This window comes from Nyctibius grandis, chromosome 6 (assembly GCF_013368605.1).
Source record: "Nyctibius grandis isolate bNycGra1 chromosome 6, bNycGra1.pri, whole genome shotgun sequence".
Classification (NCBI taxonomy): domain Eukaryota; kingdom Metazoa; phylum Chordata; class Aves; order Nyctibiiformes; family Nyctibiidae; genus Nyctibius; species Nyctibius grandis.
Window position 1 is genome coordinate 43,796,858 of NC_090663.1, and position 25,534 is coordinate 43,822,391.

At 41.9% G+C, this 25,534-nt stretch overlaps 1 protein-coding gene across 1 annotated transcript in view; it reads right to left on the minus strand.

Moving 5' to 3' along the window:
• Window positions 1-25,534, minus strand: part of GALNTL6 (polypeptide N-acetylgalactosaminyltransferase like 6) — a 565,706-nt gene that overhangs the window by 82,282 nt on the left and 457,890 nt on the right. Inside the window, exons 5-6 of the mRNA XM_068403801.1 lie at window positions 15,992-16,177; window positions 10,233-10,416 (exon numbers count right to left, since the gene is read on the minus strand). Of these exons, the coding sequence (XP_068259902.1) occupies window positions 10,233-10,416; window positions 15,992-16,177 (370 nt within the window). The remainder of the gene's footprint in view (window positions 1-10,232; window positions 10,417-15,991; window positions 16,178-25,534) is intronic.

Consider the following 25,534-nt stretch of genomic DNA (forward strand, 5'->3'; position numbering starts at 1 on the left):
TTCTACAGACCATAGCTTGTCAAAACAAAAAATCAAGACCCTAAATTACACAAATTCACACTTGTTGGAGACTGCTTCTCTGTAGAATCAAACATCCCTGTGGCACAGTTCAAATCAGTAGATTATACTCAGGCTTTAAAAAAATATATGATTGTTCCTGGTTGTGAGAGGTTTTATGAATACGTTTATAGGCAGAAATCAGCCACAAAAGACACAGGTTATAAAGCACTGGGAGTTATAGAACAGAAATCATTGTCCAAAGCACTTTCTAAACTTCAGAAAATTATCATAAAATTGTAAAAGTACTTGTCAGATTTGAAATGCAGTCTTAGCAAAGATTTTCTTTGCACCAACATGTTGTAAAAAATTTATCTAAATACTGAAAGTAAGGAGCTGCAGAAAGAGAGAATATTTCTGAGAGTATGTTAAATTCAAATAAAAGACCATGCTGACAACAGCTTGCAGAATACTACTACTACTACTAATATGATTTTAGATACGCAATCCAACAGAAAGCGCCAAGTAATCTTCCAATCTAACACACAACTGGCTGCATTAAGGTCATATATTACATCCAAGGTTGAGAGTCTGTGATGCAAGGGAAGAGAAAAATGTACTTATCACCTAATTTCATCCCTACAGCATGTCCAAAATCTTACCAAAAAGTACATCCATAAACCGTAAGTGGCCCCTACTACTGTGAGACCTTAATCCTGTAACCTTTGCCAGACTCATACCCAAAGTAGCCTTGCGATGGTGGAGTGATTCTATTCCTTTTTTATAAATAGGAAACTGAGTACAGGAAATAAAATGCCTCGTCAGAGGTTACAAAGTTGCTTCTACTCCCTTGGCTAGCTCACTGTTTGCCAAACTATTCTTCTAATTTGCTAGAATTACATGATTCTTTAGCTTTGACTTCCTTCAGGGAGGTCTGCAGATGACAGCTCTGCATCAGAAGGCAAACAAAGAACTCTTGGAAAGTAAGGAGTGGTCATATACCAAAAAACTACTAACTTTCCCAGATTGGTGCTAGAAGTCTTGCCATCCAGTAAGTAGCACAACACTTTGCTCATCGGTTAGGATTTCCAACCTGAGTTGCAATTCTATAGCAATGCTGGTAGGTCTCACCCACACCTTTCCCTGCCTCCCATATCATAAAGTTGCACCACCACAAAACTGCTCCAAGGAGCTCTGCAGCCCTTTCCTACTCTGGTTAATCTGTGCTGTGTTAATCCTCTCGATTAGTTTGTGGTTTTTCCAAATAGTTGTTTGAGTTGAGTTGTTGATGATTTCTTGTCTGTCTAAAAATATGTTGCTGCCGGCATGAACGGACACTGATGCCCGTTTGCAGATCTGGCATGTGATAACATGAATTGATGTAATGTAAGTGCTGCCAGGAAATAAAGAGCAGTCATCCCCAGCAGGCTTGAGCATATCAAACCTCTGCTTTAAACTTCTACAGAGCTTTTAGCTCAGACAGGCTATTAAATCATATAAACTGACATGTTGTATATCACAATCCATTATAGTAACAAGGTTACCCTATTAGTTTAAGTGGCAATCGTTTGGGTTAGGCAAACTCCTCCAGAGACTAGAGTGCTTGCACCACAGAAAGAAACAGCCACACAAGAACATGCTCTTATGTCCCAAACCTGTTTGTCCCATAAGGGCATGCTCCCAAACCTCTGCCATGACAGAGAAACAAACCAGCAAGAGATAATCCTTGCCACAAAGGAGGTAAACATCTCTGGTCCTCCCTGCATATAGACTAGAAGAAAATTTCCCAAGTCATCTCAAATTCTGCTGAATGATGATTGACCCTGGGATCAAGACAGTGAGCATCATCATCACATGATGATGATTTCATGATTGTCTAACAATTTCCCACAATACATCAGAACACCAATTTGCTCTGTGTCTTTTACACAACCATGAATGCATCAAAGGCAAATAGCATGAAGCCCCCTTCAGAATATATTGGGGTAGTTGTAGAATCACAAGAGAAGAATCACTACAGCCAACTGTGATGAGCTGCAAGTGTGACAGATCACTTGAATGCAATATAAAACTTCTGCTGTTTCCATGCACATGAAAAAAGGAAATCAACAAGGAGTTCACAGATTTAATCTCGTGATGGGAAGGCAACATTATTAGGGGTGAAGTTAATTTCCATGCCTCTAAGGACTGAATGTATCCTGAAAAACAGCAACACGGATCTTTCAGAAAAATAGCTAATCTTAAAGGCTACATGAGATCCATTTATGGAATAGTTCTTAAATTTTCCTAAACACTACAATGAGCATAGAGAAATATCCAATAATTCACATAGGAGCTCTGACTGAAAATACATTTTATATGGCTATAGTTTAGTTCAGTGAAACCTCTGGGAAACTTGTTGTGGCCAGTGACAAACTACACATAAACCAAAATGATAATTTTTGTAGATGAATGCAGCCTGATCCAAACGCAGTTATAAATTTGTCGTGTGACTCCCAGATTGGTGCTAGTACATCATCTGTACCTGAGTTTGACACTGAGTAGGCTGGAAGCTTCTCAGATTATTATACAGTCCTAAAGTCATAAACACCAAGCCAAATCTTGGTGTAAAGCTACTTGTTGTAAACAAGTGCAGAGGGTCTGAGAACAGGTGTGGTTGTACATCAGGAAAAGCTGAGATCTGAAATGAAGCTCCAAGTTCTGTCACAGTGAAGGATGGAGATGCTGCCTGAGCAGCACTGCAGGTGTATGAAAAATAAACCATGCCCACACTCACACCACAAATGGATGGGAATGTCTAGATTCTTCACAAGAGGTATTTTGAATTGAAAGACTGTGTCCAGATAGATGGCATCCAACTATAGAGTACCTGTCAAACATGGACGTTGTTTGTGTACATGAAGTACAGTTAAAAAAAAAAAAGGCGGGGGGGAATTTCCAGAAACACTAGCTCAGCTGGCACTGGACCTCAGTAAGCTCCATGCTAGTGTCACACCAAAAGCCTACCTGACACCACTTCAGTTTGTTGTGTCAACAGCAAACACTCTGCTGATGTCCGCTGCAGCACTATTTTCATCATGTGCGGAAAGAAAACGTATCATTCAGATAATACAATGACTGCTCTTAGGTCTTCTGCAGTTTGATCTGGTTTTATGTACATTATTTCTGAGGCTGATGTGACCTTTTCTGCTTAACACACATACTGAGTTGGCATTTTATGTGAAGGAAAATACTCATCAGCGCAATTTTTGGATCACGTAGCCATTATTTGCTGGTGTTTTACTAAAAATGCTGGAAATTTTCCAGTTCATTAAGGATCAGCGCAGAGCTGATGCTGCTGGCAAGAAATAAAGCTATTAGGATACCAACAGTAAAATATTTAACCTAAATAAAAAATCCCTACTGCTTACAAAATAGTAACATAATAATTATGGTGCTGGCTGAAGCCATTTCTAGTTTTAGTGTACACGCACCTAAAGGAGAACTGTTCTGTTTCTTTTATTCTATAGAAGCTGTCTTGGTCAATTAAGTTACTGATATCTAAAATGGTTTGTAATGTTTACCATAAGTGTTGTAAGCAAGGTATTAAAAGCTCGAGGTATCAACAGAGCAGGCCCTAGGAGAAAAGCAGTACTGACTTTGAATTAGAAAATAATTCCTCCCCCAAGCAAAATTCATATTTAAAACACTTCTATACCCTTGTCATTCTAGGCAGAGGGTACTTTTGAGCAAAGATATTGTTCTAGCTCAGCCAGCCTTCAATCCTGCTGCCATGGGTGGGGATGGACATGGTGGTTCCATGTACAATGCTGCTTTTCCACCTGCATCGCTCTGATGTGGATCCTGTGACAGGGAAAACAAAGGAAGACCCTCACTGATTTGTGTAAGAACTGGGAAGACTTTCCACCTTTCTGGGGAGATGACTACTCAGCTTACAAGAGATTTATAGGTCGCATTGTCCTATATGTTGTTCCTTGCAAAGCCATTTACTTGTGTCTTAGGAATGCAGGCAGGGCAAGGTGGGTATCAACTGCTGCCATGCTGATCGTAACAACAGTTCATGCAAAACCACCACATCTGTTCTGTACTGCACAAAACCTCATCTGTTCTAGAAAGCTTCCTATGAGTGCCTTCTCTTCAGGCCTCTCTTGTCTTTGAGAGATACATACTAAAAACTGCAAATGTGTGAAATGGCTGACAAGCAACCCCGTAGCTATGGTGGCAATATAGAAGTTTTACTTACACACAAACTTTGAATGCTGAACCAAATTATACAACGTGCTAGGTGATTTTCAGTAAGTGGCAAGAAATTACAGCTGCTCAGAGGACCAGGAAGACTTGTGGAAGAGCAATGGAAGATCTAGCAACTTCAAAGTATTATGTAATTGCACTAGCTGCATCTGTGTTGTGGAGTGGTCACATTGGTAGCTGATGGAAAGTACTTCATCAGCGCTTACACCAATGCACGATGAAGACTGATGGGCCTAGATGGAGATAAGTAAAAAGGAACAAGCAGAATAATGAAAATAAGCCCACCGAATGCCGCAATTACCTACTTCTCCCTGTATAGAGCTGGTCATTCCCTGGATATAAGGGTCAATTTCTGCATGAATCAGATCCATTACCTCAAAACAGTGCAGAGTCTGAGCCAGAGACACAGATTTTCTGTTGCTATTGTTTCCAAAGTTTTTTTTAGGGAGGGGAAAATGCTGAGTTTTTAAACTTCCAAAACCTGCAGCGTGGAGTTTCAGCCAGGGCTACTGACAGCATCAGAGTCAGTCCTGCTGCCAGCCCTGATGGGATGTGCACTGTGTGAGAAGACCTGGAGACTTTGTCACATTGAATCATGTCTGTCTGTCTGTCCTCTCTCTGCTGATGTGGATTAATCCTAGCTGATCCTTACATGAGAATAATTAAAAGAAAAGAAAGAAGGATATACCTTTGTGAAAAGTAGAAGATATTTCTGTGAATGAGCTGATCTATACAACACTAGGATCAGAGGTTAGCTTATCAAAAATTATTTACAAATCAGCTTGACACTGTTCAGGTTTGACAGCCCTGTGTTTAAGTTACAGCAAAACATACACAGTAGCAATATCACCAGTCATAAACAAAGCATCTGCTGGCAGAACGTGGACTCAGCTATTGATACACGTATTGCATCAATCTCCAGCAAAGAAAACATTAAACTAAATTCTGTTCAGGAAGTGCTCTGTGGAATAAACAGAGTAACTGTAGTCACATTCACAGAATCACAGAATCACAGAATCACAGAATCACAGAATCACAGAATCACAGAATCACAGAATCACAGAATCACAGAATCACAGAATCACAGAATCACAGAATGTTAGGGATTGGAAGGGACCTCGAAAGATCATCTAGTCCAATCCCCCTGCCGGAGCAGGATTGCCTAGACCATATCACACAGGAACGCGTCCAGGCGGGTTTTGAATGTCTCCAGAGAAGGAGACTCCACAACCTCTCTGGGCAGCCTGTTCCAGTGTTCAGTCACCCTCACCGTAAAGAAGTTTTTCCTCAAATTTAAGTGGAACCTCCTGTGCTCCAGCTTGCACCCATTGCCCCTTGTCCTGTCAAGGGATGTCACTGAGAAGAGCCTGGCTCCATCCTCATGACACTTGCCCTTTACATATTTAGAAACATTAATGAGGTCACCCCTCAGTCTCCTCTTCTCTAAGCTAAAGAGACCCAGCTCCCTCAGCCTCTCCTCATAAGGGAGATGTTCCACTCCCTTAATCATCTTCGTGGCTCTGCGCTGGACTCTCTCTCTAGCAGTTCCCTGTCCTTCTTGAACTGAGGGGCCCAGAACTGGACACAATATTCCAGATGCGGCCTCACCAGAGCAGAGTAGAGGGGGAGGAGAACCTCTCTCGACCTGCTAACCACACCCCTTCTAATACAGCCCAGGATGCCATTGGCCTTCTTGGCCACAAGGGCACACTGCTGGCTCATGGTCATCCTGTTGTCCACTAGGACCCCCAGGTCCCTTTCCCCTACGCTGGTCTCCAACAGCTCTGTCCCCAACTTGTACTGGTACATGGGGTTGTTCTTGCCCAGATGCAGGACTCTACACTTGCCCTTGTTATATTTCATTAAATTTCTCCCCGCCCAACTCTCCAGCCTGTCCAGGTCTCTCTGAATGGCTGCGCAGCCTTCCGGCACATCAGCCACTCCTCCCAGTTTTGTGTCATCAGCGAACTTGCTGACAGCGCACTCTAATCCCTCATCCAAGTCATTAATGAATATATTGAATAGAACTGGTCCCAGTACCGACCCTTGTGGAACTCCGCTAGACACAGACCTCCAACTGGACTCTGTCCCGCTGACCACTACTCTCTGGCTTCTTTCCTTCAGCCAGTTCACAATCCACCTCACTACCCGATCATCCAGACCACACTTCCCCAGTTTAGCTGTGAGGATGCTGTGGGAGACCGTGTCAAACGCTTTACTGAAATCGAGATAGACCACATCCACAGCTTTACCATCATCTATCCACCGGGTAACATCCTCATAAAAGGCTATCAAGTTGGTTGAGCATGACTTCCCCTTGGTGAAGCCATGTTGAGTGCCCCTAATGATCCCCCTATCCTTGATGTGCCTAGAGACAGCACCAAGGACAAGTTGCTCCATCACCTTTCCGGGGATGGAGGTGAGGCTGACCGGTCTATAGTTACCCGGCTCCTCCTTCCTGCCCTTTTTGAAGACTGGAGTGACATTCGCTTTCCTCCAGTCCTCAGGCACCTCTCCCGTTGCCCATGACTTAGCAAAGATGATGGAGAGTGGCCTAGCAATGACTTCCGCCAGCTCCCTCAGCACCCGCGGGTGCATCCCATCAGGGCCCATGGATTTATAGACGTCCAGGTTGCTTAACTGGTCCCTGACCCAGCCCTCATCAACCAAGACAGATTCCTCCTCTATCCTGACTTCTTCTGAGGCCTCAGGGGTCTGGGGCTCCTCAGGACAGCCTCCAACAGTATAGACAGAGGCAAAAAAGGCATTCAGTAACTCCGCCTTCTTTTTATCCTCTGTCTCCAGGACCCCCACCTCATTCATCAGTGGGCCTACATTGCCTCTAGTGTTGGCTTTACCTGCAATGTATTTGAAGAAGCCCTTTCTGTTGTCCTTGACCTCTCTTGCAAGGTTTAATTCCAAGGAGGCCTTAGCTTTCCTAGTTGCCTCCCTACATCCTCTGACAACAGACTTATATTCCTCCCAAGTGGCCAGCCCCTCCTTCCATGATCTGTACACCCTCTTCTTCCACTTGAGTTTGCCCAGCAGTTCCCTGTTCAACCATGCAGGTCTCCTGGTACCCTTCCTTGACTTCCTACCTGTTGGGATGCTCTGATCTTGAGCTCGGAAGAAGCAGTCCTTGAATGCTAACCAACTATCTTGGGTCCCCTTACCTTCTAGTACCCTGTCCCATGGAATTTCCCCTAGCAATTGCTTGAAAAGGCCAAAGTTGGCCCTCCTGAAGTTCAGGGTTGTGATTCTGCTAGCTTTCTGTTCCTGCCACAGGACATCCTGAACTCTACCATCTCATGGTCGCTACAACCAAGGCTGCCCTCAACCTTCACTGCTTCAACCAGACCCTCCTTGTTAGTGAGGATAAGATCCAGCAGCGCTCCTCTCCTAGTTGGCTCATCCACCATTTGCATCAGAAAGTTATCATCAACGCACTGGAGGAACCTCCTGGACTGGGGATGGCTGGCTGAGTAGGCCTCCCAGCAAATATCAGGGTAGTTGAAATCCCCCACAACAACCAGGCCCTGTAATTACGAGTCTGCTCTCAGCTGCCTGTAGAAGGCCTCATCACCCTCCTCATCCTGATCTGGTGGCCTGTAATAGACACCCACAACAGTATCACTCCTGCCATCCTGCCCCTTAATTCGCACCCACAAACTCTCAACTCGCTCCTGATCCACCTCTGGACAGAACTCAATACATTCTAGCTGCTCACTCACATAAAGAGCAACTCCACCACCTCTCCTTAGCGGCCTGTCTTTCCTGAACAGGACACAGCCATCCATGACCACATTCCAGTCATGCGAGGCGTCCCACCAAGTCTCTGTAATTGCCACTAGATCATAGCCCCCCGACCGAACACGGATTTCTAACTCCTCCTGCTTATTCCCCATGCTGTGCGCATTGGTGTACAGGCATTTCAGGGAGCGAGCTGGGCACACCGATTTCATCCCAGATTCACGCCCTGATTTCACCCCAGGGGGATGGGAGGCCTCCTGGTCTACCTCAACACTAGAGCATTGCCCCAGTGGTGCAAGCCCAGCTACCACCCCATCCCCCTTCGAATCTAGTTTAAAGCTCTCCGAATGAGCCCTGCTAATTCCTGTCCCAGAACCCTTTTGCCCCTACGACATAAACCTTTCCCATGTATCACTGTCACGCCTGTTGTCTTATAAAACCAGCCATTATCAAAGAACCCAAAGCCCTGCCTGTAGCACCAGTCTCGTAGCCAGGCGTTAATAGAGAGAATCCTACTATTCCAAACAACGTCATCACCTGAAAATGGAAGGAGGGAGGAGAAAACAACTTGTGCTCCAGACTCTTTCACCAACCGCCCTAGGGCCTTGTAGTCTTTCTTCGTCCCCTTCAGACTACGGGATGCAGCTTCTTCCCCACCTGTCTGGAAGATCAGCAGGGGGTAGTAGTCTGTGGCCTTCAGCAGGTTGGGGAGTTGCCTGGTGATATCCCTGATTCAGGCTCCAGGCAGGCTGCAGACCTCCCTGTGATGGGGGTCAGCTCTGCATATTGGGCCCTCAGATCCCTTTAGGAAGGAGTCTCCAACCACTAAAACTCTTCTCTTCTTCCTTGTGGAGGAGGTAGCTATATGCCTGTCAGGTTTTTCTGACTGTGGTGGGACCTCTGATATAGGTTGCCTCTCCACCACATCCTCATTGGACCGGCTGTATTCCACTAGGGCTTCATATCTATTGCTCAGAGGCACCTGTGGAGGCAAGGTAGGCAAGGAGGGCACTCGCCTTTTGCCACGGCCATAGACTTGCCTCCACTCACTCCTCTCCTCTAGGTTATTGTTTTCCACCTGAGAGGGGCAGAGTACAGTTGTCCCTCGATCCTGGGAGCTCTCTGGCAGGTGCTCCCATTTTTGTTGCAGGGAAGGCAGAGCCTGGCTCCACCAGTCTGTCTCCATTTCAGCCTCCCGAATGCTCCTAAGCCTTTCTACTTCGGCTTGAAGCCTTTCAACCTGGCTTTGCAGGTGTGCCGCTCGGCCAAGCAGATCATCTACTTGCTCACAGCGCACACAGCCCCCTGACACCACAGAGACGCTGTAGCATTCCCTGCAGCCCGCAACCTGCACCATCGCCTCCTTCCGTGGGAGCTCTGTCTGGGTTCCCACATCCATTTTGGTCTTCTTCCGCCGGGTAGATACCATTGTTCTTTCACTGAACTGGGAAATACCTGTTGGTGGCACCCCTGTTTCACAGCTCCTTGGCACCTTCCTCGCCTTGTGCACTGGGAGGGAGTCAGTGCCCTCCCCAACGAGCTGCAAACTGCTGCGGCCTCTCCTGCCCTGGGACACACCCAGTCACTGCTGACTCACACAGTCACAGCTAAATCTCCCTCTCCCCTCTTGGCAGGGACTAGTCCCTGCCCTCCAGGAGGCTCTTTATCAACGATAACAGGGGGTGGAGCGTTTAAATCGCCCGCGGTGCCTCCGCGGTGCCGTCGGCTACGCCCCCTCCTCTCCTGATTCGTTGCCGGGAACCTCCGGGTCCGGGTCCGGGGTCAGAGGGAAGCAGCTCGGGGCTGATGCTCGCGGGGGGCTCAGAGTACGAAAAACCGCCCGGTTAAGCCCGATGTCGCCCTCGCCCCCGCACTAACCTCAAGTCGCTGCCGCCGCTTTCGCTGCTGCCGCCGCTTTCGCTCCTTGTCCAATGTCAATACTTTCTCTTAACTATAAGTATGTGCCTGTCTCTTTTATGTACAACCACTGGGCCAGAAAAGATGGGGAAGGTTTGTGTTTACAGGCGCAGCTTGTGAATTCTGCAGCTTGTTGCCCTGATCTTATTCCTAGTTTTGAGGTTTTATAAACCTGCATAGAAGCTGTTTACGTCCACTACCTTTCATTAGTATGAAGTGGCCTACATGGAAATTTCTGGGCTTGGATTCTTCCACTACAGTTACCTTCTTTGCTCGTTCTGCTTCATGTTCCCACTCTCCCCTTTATCGCTACTTACTCAAAGGGGTCGCTGGGATCAGCTCTCTGGAGCTCTGGAGGAATCGGTATTCTTTTGTAGTACATTTCCCAGTCAAAAGCTCCTCGCATGGCATCCCCCGCCTGTGCCTCGTAGCCAAAGTGATTGTGGTCAATGACATCGATCATAGGACACACGATGGTTTTGTGGTTTAGTGCAATCTGGTCTGAAAAATGAAAGTAGAAAATAGGAAATGGCATGTCTAGTCAAGCCATCTATCATATTACTGCAAAGTGAATCCCACAGGTTTTCTGGTTTGAAGATTGCTTGCTTTGTTCCCTACAGTCCCCAAATAATTTCATTTTTCAAATCTGTATCAAACCTTTATCTAAAGTGGGCTTAATGCAGTTGGGCAATGATTAGAAGCATTTACAGTTCTTTAAAGGGAGTCATATCCCTGTGAGACCCACAGGACTTCAGCCATCTATATCTCTGTCACTTTACTACTCTGAGCTGTCCCCAATCTGTCAGCTACGGAACAAGCCAGCAAGCAAAATGTAAAAATACTCCTTCAGCTGTGGGGAGTGCGTATGGCAAGCTCCTGTGAGAGAGATTTGTGTTCCTAAATGTGAATCTCAGCCCTTGCAACTATTCAGCCGCTGTTCCTGTGGCTCTAGTGTGCATCAGCTTTGAGATCAAATGCTACAAATTAAAGGCAAACTCCAACGTGAAGAACAAAACAGGGCTTGTGTCCTTTTTTTGTACCGATCTTTGAGATCTAAAGACAGCCCCACAGTATTATTCTTACTCACCTGTTTTCTAAAGAAAGGAGTTTCTTTGTGCTTTAATAAAAAAATTAGAACTGTGAGGCTAAATCAAATTCTCATCTCTAGTATAAGGGCAGGGTGTGCCTGAGTCTGCTTTGGTGAATCCTATTGCTTAATCCCATAGAGGTCCTCAGAAAAGAGAGAAAAGTAAGGGATACATTCCACCTGCAAGAACTAGGCAGAAGAATAATGGTTTGAAATGAGGAAGTACAGGTAAAATTAGTAGCTGCATTGGCATGAAAGGACAGTAGAAAAACTATGAACCTTTGAAAAAACAAAATCTCAAAAATTCCAAGTATAATAAAGCTTTGTCTCCAAATTGTAGCCTAGATTCTTTACAAAATGTAACACATTGTAGGGCCTATGTGGAAAACTTGTTTTTTGTTTTTAAGGATTAGATTTCACTAGTGCTTGATAATACCCTAAAAAAATCAGAGGGCTGAGTGTGGAATGAAGACTTAGATGGGAAGGCAGGTAATACTGGTGTAATGATTAGTAATACAGATTCTGCTTCCTTGCTTCTGAAGGACTGAAATTAAGAAAAAAAGATTATTTTAGCAAAACATCTGTAGTTTTATATTTATTCTCAGTCATTGTTTAGAGACTGTCCAAATGGGGGAACAATGCTGACTGCTCACGAGAAATTACTGTGTCTGGAAGTTCAGCTGGTTTTTATATCCTTTATCCTTTAATAGTAAAATAAATTTAAAGCACAGGCTCTCATGAAATTCTAGGAAACCCATCTCAGACATAATGGCTACGTTACTGTTGCTATTGCCAAATATAATTACATTCGCTGGTATACTGTGTAATGTTATCTGTAACCATTATGTAAAGTAATTTTTACATAATCTCTTTCCTGTGATAGTCCTGCTAACAGTTATAGGGCTTATAATAATCTGTCTCTGATCCCCCCCCTTCTAAACTGATTGGAGGAGAGAAACTAAATGGGATTGATTTGGCTGGAACAGGTCAAAGGTAGACTCATAATACATTAGCATCCCTCTCTTGATCTTTAAAAGCTGCTGCCTTTAAATAGACTGAAGGATTGGAAATCTCCAAGTCACACGCAGAGATAGCCAGGGAGAAAATTATTTGAGCAATGCTCAGACTCAATCCCAGACTTAATGTCTACAACTCTGCAAGAATTTTGCAAGTAAGATGATGCTTACCTGCCTGTTCTTGTGTGTATCTGCAGAACCTACTTCTCAGCCCCCAAAAATGTTTTAGAGATGATGAGGAACCACAGGAAGATCTTGACTTCTGAAGAAACCAGGGTGTTTGTAGTTGTGCACACCAAAAGGCAGAGTAATCAAACTTGCAGCCTCGATGTTGCTTTTGGTATGCCTAAAGTAATGAATTTTGCATACATGCTTGTTAGGCTTAAATGCAGCCCCAATACAAATCGAGGAAACAGGGTTATCTTACGTTTCACAAGAGTGCTAGTATCACAGCTTTACAGACGTGAACACGGTGCTGCCTTTGCCAGCCACTGCTCTTTATCCCACCTGCTCCTAATGCAAGAGTCTGAAAGTCACAGCTGAACTGCTTTACAGTTTCTTTTCCATTGCCTTTACCTATCATGCTCTCACAAATTCCCACTGGTCTGAAAATTTCCATCCATTATTTCAATGCATATATGCTGCTGATAAAGGGAAGAACAGACAGATAAGCATCATTGTACATGTAAAAATCTTGCTGATTTGAGCGAAAGCATAGGATCAAGAGAGAATATTGCTCAGAGCTTTCTCCCTAGCAAGTTTAAGCAATATATACATACATATTTGAATTCAGCACTTTCAGTATCAAGCATAGTGTGCATATGTGGCAATAAACAGATGTTTTCACTATTGGATAAGCCACTCTCAAAAATGTAGGTTTTATCTTTATAAGAAAGATGCACCCCTTTAATTTCAAGTGCTTGTTTCAAATTGGCCTGGTTAAAGTAACAATGCCACATTGAAACTACTCTTATCTTCCTACTTAAATTTGTAATTACAGATGGTGACAACATTTGAGTGGCTCAGCAAATTATCTCTTGTCTGAGTTGTCATAAGTACTTGTATTCTCAGTCTTCCCCACCGGCAAGTAAAGCATCATATAAATGCTGTGGAGAGGGACAGCAATAGCTAGCAGGTGTCTTGATAACCTGCTGAGCATGATCTATCATAATATAATTTTAAGTCTTGGTCAGGAAAAAAATATGTTTTGACAAACCTAGTTCTGGTAGCCTATGGTACTTCTGATCTATTGTCCATCTTCCCTCTTCTCCTGCAGCAACATCAGCAGAAGGAAAGATGTGCCTGCATCTTTCAAGCTGGTTTGCTGGGCAGTTCCTTACCTTAAACCTGCAACAACTGCAACTTCACACTACACTAGACTCTCAACTACAGCAGCTGGAACCCAAGTCACATCTTTCCTTCTGCTGACTTTATACTACTGAGGAGTGATAACAAACAGCTGTGTTTGCCAACATCTTTACATGACTACAGCTACCTGCTCAGTGTAGATCAGGCAAAACTCTCTGAGATCTCTCAAAACATCAGGCAAAACTCTCTGAGATCTGAGAGTGGCTTATCTCAGTTTAGAAATCCATTTAAGCTAAAGAAATAAACCAAATAAAGCTTAATGAAAATAGAGAAAAGCCTTTTTTTTTGGCTGTTTTTAAGAAAACAAAACGAAGGGCTGTAACTGAAAACAACTATGGCTTAGCTCCACAAAGCTATTTAGATACCTAACAAGTACCGAAATAACTCAGTCTTCCTTTGGTCTAAAAAGTAATAGCCAGTTCTGAAAATATAAGTTAGATGCCTAAATAACTTTGAGACCATCTTTAAGTGCCTGCTCTTGGTCCCCCCACAACTTGCAAGGTCTCAATTTGAAAAAAAAATGGTTTGAAACACTGGAAGCCACTGCCCCTCTCAGCAAAGACTGGCAGTCCTCACTCCAGAGCAGGGCTGAACTGGGATCTTGTTGAGGACTTTTCACTACACATTGCATATACAATCAGAGCTAAAATAGGGCAGCTTCAAAGCAATAAATACCCAGTATATCCTCTGTTTTGGTTTCCTTTAACGACATTCAGTCAAATGCAGTGTTGAGTGAATCACAAGATAGATCTTTAGATAAATACTTGGAAAAATATACTAACTTCACTACTATTAGTAGCTAGGTGTCATCTGATTTCAGTATAGTAAATATTTGCCACCTAATGGTTATGAGAAAGTTCTCTCATCCCTTTTGGAAAACAGGACACGGGGCTTCCTTAAATATACTAGTTGTGTATTCATTTTCTATTTGTCCTTCTTCATGTAATGCTCTACTTTTTCATTCAAAATAAAGCCTGTTGATCCTGGGCTCTTGTGTTCCTCAATTTCTAGATCCTCTGGCTGGTTAGCTAAGGGTATTTCTACTACATGTACAATAAGAAAGATCTCATTCTACTTGAGAACTAAGGAGAACTGTCACTTGGTCCCTGGTGAAGCTTCTGTCATCTTCCCAGTTTTCTGGCTTGAGGCTGAGGGTTGCAATCATCAGTTCAATACCCAACTGCAACCTAACTGCAATTATGAATCCTTTGTGACCATTCTACTTATTTTCAGTTTTTATAGGGTGAAATCCAGCTAGATGTACCTTCATTTCAGACAAGAAAGCAAGAAAAGGAACTGGTTTTGCAACTTGCAATTTTCCCATGTCTAAGCAAAATAGAAAGGTTATGTCTCATGTACAGTAACTTAGCAAGAGATTTCAGATGACAAGAGTAAGAATCTTCTTGAGATTTTTTCATTAGTAGCAATGTATTATGCATGGTGGGGTCAAAATCAGAAAGCAGAGGAAAGATGGCTGTTGAATACATCAGAGTGTTTAACGGATGCTTGTCAGGGCTGCTTGTGGAAGGCTTGTTGAAACTTGTATTTCCCTCTGCCCCTTTATGCCATTTGGGCTTTACATGAAGAAATGGAGGTTATTTTTAAAAATGCTGATGTTGTGATTAAGGGCAAAATGGTAACAAGGGGATAGACGATATGTGTAATTTGACATGGAAGCTAGAAAGGATGTAAATTTGAAATTTTGTACATTATCTTGTTACTGATCTGAAGGAAAACTAGTTACTAGTATTTTTTTTTTGGTCTCAAGTGATAGTTCATTAGCAGAACAGCATCTCTTGGCGGCAAATGCTTTATCAGTTTATTATGTGGCCAAACCAGTCCTAGCAACAAAACTCATGAAACAATAACCATTAATTGGTGAAACCCTATCCTGTCATGTACTTACTACATACTCTTTTAATTAATACAAATTTCTTTAATAGTAAACTCAGAATTTTTCTTTGGTTTTGCTAGCAGAAAAACACTCACTTTGCAAAGCACATACACTTTGCATATAGTCAGGTAGAAAAGGGGACATTTGTAGAAAAAGGGACATTGTTTCCTGCAGTGAAATCCTAGACTACAACAATTGATTCTTTCCATTCCTTTGACTAATGGAGCTTTGCCAGCTGCAGCTGGAATCCAGTAAAGCAGTCAATAGCAAATCATTCTTTCTGATCTTCCTATTGTGAATGCAGTTATTGGATTTAACTCTGAGATCTTGGATACATTTACAGCAAAAGCTGTTTTCATGGAATGTGGAGGACTAGGAAGGAGTATATACCTGCATAACAAACGTTTGCAGGTGTATAGTAAAGGCACAGCATAATACTAGATTTAGTAGTGTATTTAGTAGTAACAATAATGAAATAAATTGTAACTCTAATAGGCCAAAGAGATACGTCAAAATTTTACCAGTTCTTTAGTCACAAGAACCATAAAATGGAGCTGCTCACATTTCTTTGAGTTCTCTCTCATACTGACTCTTCAGACACTGCAGCAGAGCTCCAAACACTTCTATACAGTGTATGTCCTGCTTATTGTGGGACATAGCTTCGATTGCTTAAGCTATGCTATATGCTCTGATGAATGCTCATACACTTACTAAGCAAGGGAGGCAGCCAATTCACGTTGACTTCGCAATGGGAATCCAGAAATGTCAAGACTTCTCCTCTAGCCAGCGAGGCTCCTAGCAGTCTGGTCCGAATGAGCCCTTCTCGTTTCTTGGTACGTACAATCCTCACTTTGGCAAAACGGACCATGTATTCCTCCAGCTTCTCTTTTAAATGTTCTAGAAAGAAGGGCAAAAAAAGCGTCAGTGGTGCCAGGCCTGGAGGAGCCAACAGAAGCACAGGTTGGCATACAACCTGCAAGCAGCTTATCTACTTCCATCTCTTGTCACTTTAAGTCCTCCAAAATCTGCCACAAATCCTCCCTGAGATGGTGTGGAAAGTGCAAATGTTCTCTGTTTTATCACACAGAGGAAGACACTGACACTCTGGACCTTTTACTGCAGTTGCTGCTGGCAACCTGCCATCCACGATACAATCATGGCCAAAACTAATGCAGGATATTCATCTATCCTCTGGTTCCTGCAGCACAAGGCCAGATAAACATTCTGGCACGCCGTGTTATAAACAGTGTCCTTTCCAAGTGGGCTTCCTATACCAAGTAATTATGAAGAACTATGCATGGTAAACATTTTTTAAAAGGTAAGTGTTAAACTAGCATGATCAGATGTTTTTGTAATGGGAAGGGAAGCACACATGAAGGAAGATCTTAATAGCTGGATATTAGCATGAAGCAAACGGACAGCTGACTTCCTAATAAAATTAAACTGCAATATAGAGCAGCTGATGGATTCTCTTATCTGCATAACCTGGCTCTCTTTCTATCACAAAACAGCACCTTTGGGAACTTTTTTTCTTCTGACTAGAAACACACACTAAGAATCACAAAAAAAACCCCTCCACCAACAAAAAACACCCTACAGGTTTGCCTCTTCTTAAATACATCTACAACAGAAATTTTGACACCTCAGCTTGTCAAACTCATTACTTTGGAAAAATATGATAATTTCATTTGGCAGGGAAAGAAGGAGAGAAGAGTTTAGTCTCCAATAATTAACACTGGTGATAAGCCACATTTAGTGATGCTAGGGGTTGCAAGCTAAGTCTGACTGAAACGGGTTTGCCAGGTTATGATTGCTTCTCACATCAGCTACTAATTCTTTGGACTTGTGTGGTCACTACAGGCCTCAATCCAGACCTTGCATCATTAGAGATTACAAGAAGTTTACTATGGACTACCTAAAAGGATTGTAATTTAGCAGTACCCTCGGGCGTATAAGGCCGACACATAGATTAAAGGCAACAAGCAAACAAGTTGCAGTGCAGAGAGTACAGAATCTTGTGTTAAAATAAAATCAAGCTCCACTGAAATGGAGCTTCCTGCACAGGCTCCTTCTTGTCTCTGCTCCTTCTCTTCCTACGCATAAGGCTGTCCAACGCATAAGGCTTTCCTGCAGATTAGGAAGGAGTAGAAACATTGGTGTGTAGTCATACACATTTAGTGGGAGAGTACTGCATGGGATGCCTCTTTGCACTGAGGAATCCTGATGTACACTGACACAGAAGAGGGAGCAGCCTGAGATGTGGGAACATCAGCTTGCAAGGATTACAGAACGGACTAAGGGTTTTGAGAGGGAGGAAACTGAATGCTCTGGAGGCACGCTGAGTCAAGAGAGTGGTTTGTGGTCGTAGTACTACCCAGGAGAAGTATTAGATCAAGTCAGAAAGGCCAAGCCTGAGACAAAAAAAAAATAAAGAATGACATTCAGATAAACATCAAATGTGTTTGCCTTCTACTCTGTGGTTGACTGTAGAATACAGCGATTTAAATTCTGAAATACATTTCGTCTACAGTTGGACTTGATGATCTTAAAAGTCTTTTCCAGCCTAAATGAGTCTATGATTCTATGAAATAAGAGGAAAAGAGGTATCCCTTTTTTATCCCATTTTGCTGCTTATGTACTCAATAAAAACCAACACAATCCCCCTACAGTCACAATGACAAAAGATGTACTATGTCTTTGAATGATGATCTTTGTATGATCAATGATATTCACAGGACAAGGGCTGCGTACACTCTGACTCATTTTAGGTACCAGCTACAATTCAGTATCATGACTGAGCTGAGGTTAAATCAAATCTTAGGTCATTTTGTGCCCATGTGCAAGACTGTCTAAAGTGTATATTTATCAAACTGTTTTCCTGTTTCTATGAGCTCCGCTGAGGCTATTCCCATAGCGTATGTATACAGAAGAAGGTAAATAGACCTTAAAAACAAAGATGTAAAGACCTTGCAGGTAATATAAGAAAGTCTGTTAGGGCTGTCAATCTGGATTATTTTTCTCCATTGTAAATTCTATCATCTTATAGCCATGAAAAATGAAACTGTTTCAAAGTGACAGGATATTACATATTTCCAAAGTAAAACAAACCTAATCTGTTAGGTACCATAGCTTCTGTTAGTCCTCAGACTGGAAATTTCCAGTAGTTCTTTACAGTAATCTAGTCCTTTCCTCTCTGATCTCTTCCACCAAAAAGTCTTAAGCTTGTTTGCACTGAATAGTGCATATGAACCCTGCACCAAGAGAAAGACCACATTGCTGCACACTGTACGGACAACTAATAAGTTTCAGGTTACTCAGCCTGAATGCAGCTCTCCAACTATGCTATCAAGCACTTAACACCTTGGCTATAGTGCAAATCCTCCAACTTTACCTGCCTACCCTCAGAGATGGGTTCTAATGAGACTCCAGTTGATCAGAGGATCCTACTATGTAGCTCTGAGTTTAGCTATGTATCAGATACGATTGCTTTACTATTCCCTAGGCAGTTTGCCTCTTTGTACGTGAAGGCAGCTACCAAGGAAGCACCTCAACTCTCTGATGGAGAGAAGAAGAAGCCTTACTTGGACAACTTGTTCTTGGTGTTGGTAGGCTCTCTGTTGCCTGTATAGAAATTCAAGGCACACCTGAATTGGACCTTCACTAGTTAGGTGTCACAATGGCTCAGGCAAGGCCCTTGCAATAGATAGTTTGAATATGGCCACCACTGATGTTTCAATGAACTAATAAAAACGCACTGTTTTCATGCATTCTGATTGTTATCACTTGTCTTGGGCCCAATAAATTCAGTGTAATTCAGTCTCATACAAAGAACTTAAATTCATTCCTTTCACATATTGCAATGAGCAAATTCTGAAAGCTGTCTATCTCTTCAGGAAAACACTTCAGGGACAGATGATGTAAACTATCATATTACGATACATTCTTTTCTGTCCTTATAACAATTGCTAAATAACAAAAGAGCCCAATAATATAATTTGGCTGTCATCAGTTGTATTGGAGCTTGAACTTCATGAAATCAATGGTAATTTGTACTGTTCTTTAATTGCTTCAGGTTCCTTGCAAACTCAGGAAAAGAAGTCTCTCAGATTTTAAATATTTTATTTTTTTTTGGCCAGAATAATACCTGAAATTCAGTGGAACAAACAAGAGTTCTCTATACCACCTTCCTCCCTCTCTCCCAGATAGCTCTTCACACATTTCAGACAGCATGTCATCTGATTTGTGAAGAACTGCATTAAAACATCCAGCACATCTTTTAATGCCAGAATCACATACCCCAACATTTTTTAATCTACTTAATTAGTCCCATGATTGAATAATTTTATTATTTTCTCCTTGTCACACAAAGAACAACTCACAAAAAAGCAGAAGTATACAAATAAAATTTGCATATCTTGTTCACACAGAATTCTAAATGCATCCTCATTTAGACATATCTGGAAGCAATCAGGAAGAAAACAAAAGTAGTAAGTGTTAATTTTTATAGAGCTTAGTTAGACAAGTGACATAAAAAGATCAGGTCTACCTACAAATCAAAGTATATGGATTACTAGAGATACATAAGGTATCTAGATTTGTTAAAACAGCTACATGTTAGTAATATCCTAACAATAAGTCATGACATAGTCAAACAGATGCTAGTAACAATACCCACCGTATTGTTAGTTTTGAGATTTGGCCAAGAAGATAGTTTGGGAATTTATTTGGGAAAAATTATCAATAACTACAGAAACATCATGAAGTATTTAAGTTCAACTGCCAACTCCAATATTGTTGTGAGAATGAAAATATCTTAAAGTGGAGGAAAAAAAATCTCTTTTGGATCCATAAGTAATGATTTAACTTAAATCAATATGAAAGTGCTCTCATATTGTATTTTCCCCTGCAATGTCTTGTGGCACTATTTGTTTCAAATCTTACCAATCTCTAAAAGCATAAACAAACACAGAGTAACAGCCAGAAACAGTAGAACAGCACTAGTTTTAAAGAAAACTGTAGTATTTTCTACTATTCAAATAAGTAGTAATAAGTTCAACATGTTGAACCACTCATTAAAGCCACTCCCACATCGGTATTATAGGTGAGACTCTTTAAAACAAAACGGCAATTCTGCAGGACCTACTGTCAGCAACTGGCTGTAAAGGCTAGTTACTTAATAAAAGAGCCTGTGTTTGAGCCAGGGGGCATGAAGACATAGATGCTCTGACAAAGACAATACCTGGGAATCTTACAGCTGAATTGTTGCTTAAAACAGACTAGACAAGACTTCAGAACTCTCTGTATGGGAATAACTTTGATTAACAAATGATCTAGGTGTTTGTGATTACTAACAAATTTTGATTTTTTTAACCTTGTATTTTCCCAAAAATATCAAAATAAACTGCCCTTTTTCACAGAACTCCATAAATTTCTTTCACAGAAGAAAAAATCAAATGATTTTTTTTCCTATAGTACAACTGCATTTTCTCACAGTTCCCAATTATTATGTTGCTAATATTATCTCCAGAAGAAGCATCTCACACACGAAACCTGTATATTACACACATACATTTAGAAGCAAGTAAACTCAAGTGCCCAAGTAAACATGCATTAATCAATGTCAGAGCAAAACTGTAATTCTAAAGAAATTCTCTGAAAGAAATTATAATGTGGTGTGTAAAATAGAAAGCAACCTGTAATAAAAAGGCCTTTAAATGTCCAGGGGACAAAGGATTCTACCCATTTATTACCAAAGGAAACAGTTCAAGTAAGCTTGCCATGACAATAAAACAGGGAGATAGGATGGTTTAATTTATATACTATAATATTACATAAATTTCACTTTCAGAGTTAGACATGAGAGAGAAGCAAGTATTTAAATTCTACAGTGAGCTTTGGATACAAAGAAGCCAAAGCCCCTGTCACTAGATATGGAGAATAAATGTCTAATTTGTAATTTAAAAGAAAATACATCATTCTTTTCTTCACAGTGTTGGTCAAATGAACCCATGAGTAATATGTTTGACAAATGCCAGGCACCTGCCATGGCAAGAGTTGGCACAGGTGGTGACAAATAAAGAATAATGCACGGGCAGGAGGTTTACAGGCTGTCAGTGCTATGACAAGTGATGATAAAGGGAAGCATTATGTCTCTTCTAGCAATAGCCTGTAAACAAATTCTCCATTATACTTGTTTTGTGCGGGCCTCCTCTGTCTTCATTTGAAGTCTAGAGAAGTTTTTCTAAAAGAATAGCAAAGACACAATTGCCTGGTCATAGTAATTAAAGATCTACTCAAGCAGAGTACCCAGTTACTTAATTTGGACCCCAGAAATAAATTGGAAATCAAGGTTTTGCCTTTCTCGGGAAAAAAAAATTCATAGTAGTAAAAACCAGAACTGCAATTCTTCTTTCCTGTTGCGATGCACTCAGGGAATATTTCATTGTCACACCCTGCGGCACACCCTGTGGCCACAGTACCCTGTAGCAACGTGTGCTATGTGACAAGAAATGTTCCTTCCTCCAAGGTTTTTGAGAAGGGGTTAAGAGAGACTTAAAAGGTGATGTGAAAGCTGGAGCTGGTCTTCAGGACTTGCTTGACTGCAGCATGGACCAAGAAAGAGGAAAGAAAATACAAAGAAAATAAAGCCTTTTGTTAAGACCCTCTTCTAGACAGCCAGGCAGGTCCATCCCAAATCTGGGCCTGTAACACAGCTTACCCTCTGCACCATCTTCAATTTCTGCCCAAAAGTACTGACAGCCTCTGTTATAGTATCATTGACCTGCAAATTATCAAATAATTAAGAACAGCAACAGAGCCTGCTAAATGTCCTGGTAAACAATCTGAAGTAAATCTGTTTCTTTTTAACTTTAATTGACTGAGAAGTATGTAATGTGAGCTGTTCTGTCATTCCCAATATAAGCCATATAAAAATAGTTCAAGAAAAACTTACAGTAGTAGAAAACATATGCTGGCCTCTCCTGTTACCTCAGCACAGGCATATGGGAGCAAGCAATGTGGCCAAAGCCACAGCAGTCTGTGATCTTAGGGCAGTAAAATAATCTGAAAGTGACTATTTCTGTTGGTGAAAAATAAAGCAGTCAAATGCCTGTTTTGACATGCAACAATAATGAGGCCAGCTCAAGAAGATTTTTTTCAATCTTTTTTCTCTCTGGCCAGCAGTAGAGAGTTTTGAAGCTTTATGCTTAATATGCACAGAAAAACCTACAAGTACATTTATGCAACATCCATGGCTCCCATTGTGAAAAGGACCTCCATTGCTTTATGTCTTCTGCAAGACGGGATTATCTTCCCAGGTAAAATTAGCAAGGATACCCTCCATTCCTTTCTTGAGGCCTTGAGCACACATTTTTCCTGGAACTCCTCAGCTTAATCTTTTGGTGACTGAAATGCTTCTGTCTAGTTTAAATCTTAAGCTTGACAGAAAATACATAAAGGAAACTTAGTGGCCTATGATTATTCAGTTATTTGTTTTCTGCTGCAATTGACAAAATAGCCTTCTCCAGTGCACTGTCATTATTTTTACTTTCACTGCCTCTATATATGCTACCATAAAAGCAAATCAGTCTGCAGAGAGAATACAAGGTGAGGCCATGAATTTGGGTACATAATTTTTTTTTTCTTCCAGTTTTTCTTCAAGTTTTTTGCTTGCAGAAGATTGGTTGGAAATGCTGGTTGGACAGAAATGTCGCAAAGGCTGTACCAGGTCAGCTGTCACTTTTTCTAGCCAAGTTGAAGGCTCCAAGAAGGACAATTCCCCTGGTTACACGTCTGGGTAAACTAATCCACTGCCGCACTACCTTTCTGGTGAATAACTTTTTCCTAAAGTCCATACTGAATCTTCCAAGCTGCATCTTGGGGCTGTTGCCTCTTATCGTACCATCTGCCAGTACCAGGAGGGATTCGGTTCTGCCATCTGTGCGATTCCCATTCAAGCTGCTGTGGGCAGCTACTAGATCACCACTTAGCTGCTGCTTTGCCAGACTACACAAGCACAGGTTCCTCAGTCTCTTTGCAAAGGTCACATACTTTTGGCCATGACAGTCCTTTGCTAAATTGACTCCAGCTGTTGTCATCCTTCTTGAACTGCAGAGCCCAAAACTGGATGCAGAATTACAGGTGTGTGCAGCACCAACATCATAAAAAGCATAATTTCATTTTATCTGCTCCCTCTCATCCTAGCATCGTCCAATCCAGTTTGCCTTCCTGGTGATTAAAGGCCACCACTTTCTCCTGTTCACCTGGTATCCACTATGACCTTTGCAGGTCCTTCACGTCACACCAGCTAACCAGTTCGCATTTTTAGTGGTACATGGGGTTATTCACCTAGGTGCAGAATTTAGCACTCCTTGTTGAACTTTATGAGATTTATTTTGCCCAGTCCTAGAGCTTCTCTGGACTACTCTATTCTTCTATACTATTTGATGTGTCAACCACTTTCTCCATTTTACTTTCATCCACAGATTTGCTGAGGGTATGCTGTCTCATCATCCAGGTTATTGGTGAAGATATTGACTAACATTGCCCCCAGTACTTACGAAAGATATTCTGTCAAACAGACATCAGGCCATTGATCAACTACCCTTTGAGTCCATCAACTCGACCCATCTAGAAGTCTTTTTTGTGCAGCACATGCTTCCTCTGTCTACCAGTGAGCATGCTACGGGGACTAAAACTTCTTAAAGTCAAGGCAAGTTACATCCATCACCCTTCCTTTGACCATCATCATCATAAAAGGCAATCAGACTGTCCAAACATGATTTGCAGTTGGTAAATATGTGATGACCATCCTAGATTATTTTCTTGTCCTTCATGTATTTGCAGATGGCTAAGCACCGCTCAACAAGATGTGCTTCATGATCTTTCTAGGCAGTAAGCTGAGCCTTGTTGGTCTGCAGTTACTGGATCCACTTTTTTCTCTTTCTCAAGGATGTAAGTAGCACCTTTTTCTAGTTGGTCACTCATTCTGGCTGACTGCCATTTCCAATGGTTGCCCAGTCTTTTGGTTATCTTTCACCATACCTTTATTTTTTGCTTAGAAGAGTGTGATAGTGTTCTCTCTTCAGATACGCAAAGTCTTTTACTCCTAATTAGTCCTGACTGAGTAATCCTGGAGGAAGGATGGGGAGGTTTTCTGCCAGACAGACTTTCGCATCTGATCCATAGCCACGCCAGAATAAAACAAGTTCTAGAAGCAGACAGGTACTGTGAAAACTGTTGGATATGGTAAGTCTGACATAGACTGATAAATAAGAGCAAAATTTATAACTGCTTGGTATGACAGCAGTTGGCTAACACCAATCTCATTTGAGCACTAGATAACCCATTCTTTCCAAACAATTTTGCACGCATAAGAATAAGGGCACTTAAGAAAAACTATGTAGTTACTGCTGATCTGGAATTAGCACTGTTTAGAGAGCCATTTGTGCCAACCACTTGGAAACTTGTTCTCCTGGCTGTGATGTTTGGGCTGGCTGGCTTGGGGCAAGCTAAAATGCAGTCTCTTCTTCTGACATTAATAATGAGCCAAAGTCCTTGGACGATATACTAGAAGGCTATGGAGAGCATCCTGAATGTGCAAGAGTTCCATTCATCACTTGCCCATCAATAACTACAAAATTCCAGATAGAACGTCTGAATGTCTGAACTCAACAGTAAACGCACATTCCTTTGCCACAGCCTGTTAAAGTTGAAAGAACGTCCGAACTTGACAGTAAACGCACATTGCTTTGCCACAGCCTGAAAAGGTCAGCATTACCGAGAGCAGGAGGCTGAACAGAGCAGATGAATACGTAGCTTAGCTTGATTTCATTCATGATACACTTAAGATAAACTTCTCCGAACAAATCTGTTTTGTAGTGTACTGGCTTTCATATAGTCACGAAAGGAGTGACTGGGACAGTGGAATCTGTGAGGCTAGCTAGATTTGCTGAGACTTTCTCAGACTATAGCTCCAGTCAATAGAAGCACGCAGAGATCCTAGTATCTCTTTGTTCCACTTCCCCGGGCCCATGTAATTGTGACTGTTATCACAGTCGTTCTGTCACCAGCACAGAAGCACCTAGGACCTCTTTGTCAACATGGTGAGTGTTCAGGTAATTGAATACACACAGGAGGTTACTCAGATATAAGGTGTGGTGACTTATACAGATGCCATGGAAGCATCATTAAACTCTTGAGGTACTTTTCCATTCCAGATTTTGCGAACAGGGAAAGGGGTGAAACACTTTTTAG